At 31.8% G+C, this 4070-nt stretch overlaps 1 protein-coding gene across 3 annotated transcripts; it reads right to left on the reverse strand.

Moving 5' to 3' along the window:
• Positions 1-1026: 1026 nt before the first annotated feature.
• On the reverse strand, positions 1027-3782 carry LOC139873009 (peter Pan-like protein). 3 transcript variants are annotated; one of them, XM_071860933.1, is made up of 8 exons: positions 3699-3782; positions 3544-3604; positions 2990-3172; positions 2650-2880; positions 2453-2545; positions 2180-2367; positions 1756-1949; positions 1027-1438 (listed from the first exon to the last, which is right to left on the reverse strand). In XM_071860933.1, the coding sequence occupies exons 2-8, from the start codon at positions 3559-3561 to the stop codon at positions 1329-1331; spliced, it is 1017 nt and encodes a 338-aa protein (XP_071717034.1). In that variant the 5' UTR covers positions 3562-3604; positions 3699-3782; the 3' UTR covers positions 1027-1328. The 3 variants fall into 3 exon arrangements, with proteins under 3 accessions (XP_071717034.1, XP_071717035.1, XP_071717036.1); XM_071860934.1 differs by having other exon boundaries at positions 3695-3719; XM_071860935.1 differs by lacking the exon at positions 3544-3604 and having other exon boundaries at positions 3699-3726.
• Between the last annotated feature and the right edge of the window lie 288 nt (positions 3783-4070).

The raw sequence follows: 4070 nt of genomic DNA on the forward strand, positions 1-4070 counted from the left end.
GTTTGTTGGCTCATTACAATAAATAACTTAATAAGAAATTTCTTTTAAGAATAAATGAAAACACTGAAAATGTTACATTAATGTTTGTTGGCTCATTACAATAAATAACTCAATAAGAAATTTCTTTTAAGAATAATCTATAAAATATTCCCGCGAATGCGCGGGTTATAAACTAGTTATTATTATAAATATCGATAAATATATCTTCCGTGTGTTGTAATTCCTTAGTTGTTAGAGATATGCTTTGTATTTACGGTTGGTACAATATTTTGTGCTTTTTCAGTTATTGACAAATAAAAAAAATTTAGATTTAATTTTTGTGGACCAATTTTTGCACATTCTCTTGTTGAGTCATGATAAGAAGATTAGTTAGCAGGATAATTCACTCTAAATGTTCTTTGCTTTTTTATGTATACTTTATATTTATATTCCTATTATTATTAATATCCTCTATCCTCTATATAAAAGGAGTGCAAATTTTGGCCCGGTTTCACCCTCTTCATGCTTATCAAATGACAAAAAAACAAAAAAATTACTAAAGTACCCCCAAACAATGTTAAACATGTCAATTTTTCATGAGTAAAAACCGTAAAATTATTATTTAATTAAAAAAAAACTTAAACAAAATTCACCCAAACTTTTAACGGTCCACATCTTTCCGTTCGCTTCGAGTTAAATTTTTTCGAAATCACCGTTCAACTCGAAATAATTTTACGAACACAACATAACTAGGTATGCGCGAAACGGACTGTTTTTAAAAAATGCTAAATATTTAGGAATATTTTTTATACATTTACATACAGGTATAATAAACAACCCAAACTAACCACATCATTTCGATGGTTCTTTTCTCCTTTTTTATGCGGTTTTTCCGACGCTAAAAACGTGGAGCCTCATTACACACATTGGGTAATAACCACGTGTTTCCAACCATAGCGGTAGCAACACGTATTTAATTCTGTAAATACATAACGTTAAATATGAATATGCAACTCGAAATGGTCCGCCACATCGCGTGAGCCGGTATTTTCCTAATTTCATTCTAACTCTAACTCTAACGACATGCGTTGTATACCAGGCATGAATTGCGGTTTACGAGAGCAAACAATCAGTTTCTTTTATCTGACCATAGAAGGAAGACTCGCTAGCTTTTATAGTGTCTAGCTTTAATAAAAAAACACTCAATTAAAATCCTGAAAGGAGCTACAAAAAAAAGAAAAAAAAAATAGTTCTGCATACCTCACTTGCTAATGCAGCGAATGAACAACATACCTATTGATTTGTATTGTGAATCTGATGATTTAAACACGAAAGATAAATATTCTACGCTAATCATCCGAGTTGTCTTCCTCACTTCCCTCGCCATCTCCTTCTGAATCATCATCATCCATGTCGTGCTCCACACTTTCTCTTACCTCTTTCTTCTCACCACTAATTCCTGCAATAAACAAAGAACATCCTGAATATTAATTAACATAGGGAAATTTGCAGATTTTTTTCATATTAATGATGCTATTGAAGATCACAAATTTATCTTAACCATAATTAGACAACTTAATAATAGTTAAGTACTACTAATATTCAACTGTATGTTGGGTAAAACGTTCTAAGTTACAAGGAACTGCTCTATTTTATTATGTTGCAATAAAAGAGAAAATTTAAAAAAAAAAAAAAAAAAAAAAAAAAACCTATTGCATAAATAACATAACATATACTAATATAGTATGTGATGTGATTAGGCAAGTAAAAAGTTACCTTGCTCACTAAAAATTACAGTGCCAGCACATAATCCATCCTCAATCTTAATAAGCTGAAGAGTCATCCTGGGTCCAATTTCTTGAATCTTCACAGCACTTTTAGTACAAGCCTTATTAATTCTACCAAGATCAGATGCTAAGTTTACGGTTGCCGCCTCATCATCTCCTTCACTTTCCGATCCATAAACGGCCCTTTTTAACAAAAATTCAATATTGCATCAGAAAAAAAAATCATCATATCAATCCAGCAGTATAATTTCCATTGAAATTGAAATCTCACTCAAGTTGATATGCACAAACAAACTATAAGAAAGATAACCACTGAGATAACTTTATTTTTAATGGATGTAAACTTCTTTACATTTTTATTTTTAGATTTTTATGCTACTTGGTACAATAACAAGCAAGAGATGGGAACGTACTTTGTGACAAAGTCGCTCACATCTTGAAGGCTTCTAAGATCGGGCACTTGATGATTTTGAACAAACTTTCTTATTCTACGGGAGACACCAACTGGCTGCAATCTAATAGAATAATGCCGAAAATCGATAACCTTTGTGTCCTTGTTGTAATTAAGTAAAACGATTCTCTGGCATGATGATAGTTTAACCTGCAATATTCGGGGTAAGATAAAAAAGATAAGATATAGATACACATACAAATATAATTAAAAATATATATAGATATACACTCACTGTATTAATGTTAATGGCGGGGAAGATGTTTTGAAACATGATAGTCATCAGCTTCAAATGTTGATCCCCGGTCCCAAAATCAGACAACACAATCTGAACAAAAAAATAAAACCTTAAATATGTAGCTAATGGTATCTAAAAAAAACAGATTTATTAAAATGATGAAAAAAAGTATGTACTTAAAATTCGGGAGTTACCAGAGGAGAGTTTTTAAATAAATCTTTTGGAACTCTGGGACCTAACTGAGAATTAGCGATATCAACAGCTAACGAGTACTCTTGAATTTTAAACGTAAGAGTGGGACCCTGTGGTGTTCGTGCAACTCTCAAATAAGGAGAGTTTCCTGTTTTTGATAACATAAGAAAATGAGTAACTCCCATTGGCCCTGCAACATTCAAGAAATCTCTAAGGTTGTTACGCTTCTTCTCCTGCAATTTAAACCACCAGAATAATAAAATACCAAGCGAACGATTTTTAAACCCAAAAAAAAAAAAAAAAAAAACAATGAGATATTAATAGATAACAGCAAGTATATACCTTTAGGTTTAAAGCGGTATACGGAAGCATCATTTTACGCAGATCGGCTTGCAATTGTTTAAGAGAACCATGTAATTTCAACCTTGAAAAAACGAAACTCCTTGGTATTTTATCACCAGTTACAGGATCGACGTTCTGTTGTGGTGGCTTCTTTGCAGGCTTCACAAACCCCATCTTCTTTTTCTGATTAAGATATATATAACTTTTTATATAATAATATAATCTACAATTATTATACGTAAATGTTATGTGACCAGAATAAGAGAGCTATGTGACCAGCACGTGATGGCTTAACAGAATAACAGAGCATCTAACAAAATTAGTTCATTACCTCAGTAACATAAAAATATAAATAGTTGACTGAATCACTGTAAAGTCTGTAATAATCAGTTTATGACATTTCACTAAGATATAATCAACTCAAATCCATTGCTATTCATGTTGATTTTTTAGTTCGATTCCGATTTATACGAATCCAGACTGAACATAATAGTAAACTAGTATCCGTGCATTTTAATGGAGAATAAAAGATTTAAGAGCTGGAAATTACTTACATTACGGAAACGAGCCATCTATGTATAGATAAATAAATAAATTGGTGCCCTAAAACTCAAACTGCACATACACACGCGACTGAGTGGTAAGTGCAAAATTTAAGAAAGATGACTATGATTTAATACAAAGTAAAACAGACAATGGACTTACAGACCTGAATTCTTGAAAAAAATGGTCTTTGTTTACGGTGGTTGAGGGTTTAGATGGAGGCTACGTGGAGAAGATGAAGAAAAGGAGGCCGCAGAGGGTTTGAAATGGTGTTTGTTCTGTTTAATTATTAAAGATGAGGCCCGACGTTTATTGTTTGGGCTGAATCCCAAAATAAATTTTTTTGGGCTGATTGGGCCGGAATCACTACAAAAATTAGCGTTTCCCTGATAAGATTTTAATTAAAAATTGGTAAAATTATTTAAGTGAGTGACGGAATTATTTTTATGAATAAATGACCTTCAAATATAAATATTACTACTAGTTTAAGTCCCACAAGCTTGCAGGTTTTTGTTATTAATTTTATTTATGTGTAATT

This window comes from Rutidosis leptorrhynchoides, chromosome 10 (genome assembly GCF_046630445.1).
Source record: "Rutidosis leptorrhynchoides isolate AG116_Rl617_1_P2 chromosome 10, CSIRO_AGI_Rlap_v1, whole genome shotgun sequence".
NCBI classification, from domain to species: Eukaryota; Viridiplantae; Streptophyta; class Magnoliopsida; order Asterales; family Asteraceae; genus Rutidosis; species Rutidosis leptorrhynchoides.

What these genes read in the sequence shown, in the direction of transcription:
- LOC139873009 (XM_071860933.1), bottom strand. An exon ending in TATTTAAAAACTCTCCTCTG is followed by an intron (nt 2,546 to 2,649) that starts GTAACTCCCGAA and finishes TTTTTTGTTCAG; the next exon opens with ATTGTGTTGTCTGATTTTGG. An exon ending in TGTAATTTTTAGTGAGCAAG is followed by an intron (nt 1,439 to 1,755) that starts GTAACTTTTTAC and finishes TGTTTATTGCAG; the next exon opens with GAATTAGTGGTGAGAAGAAA.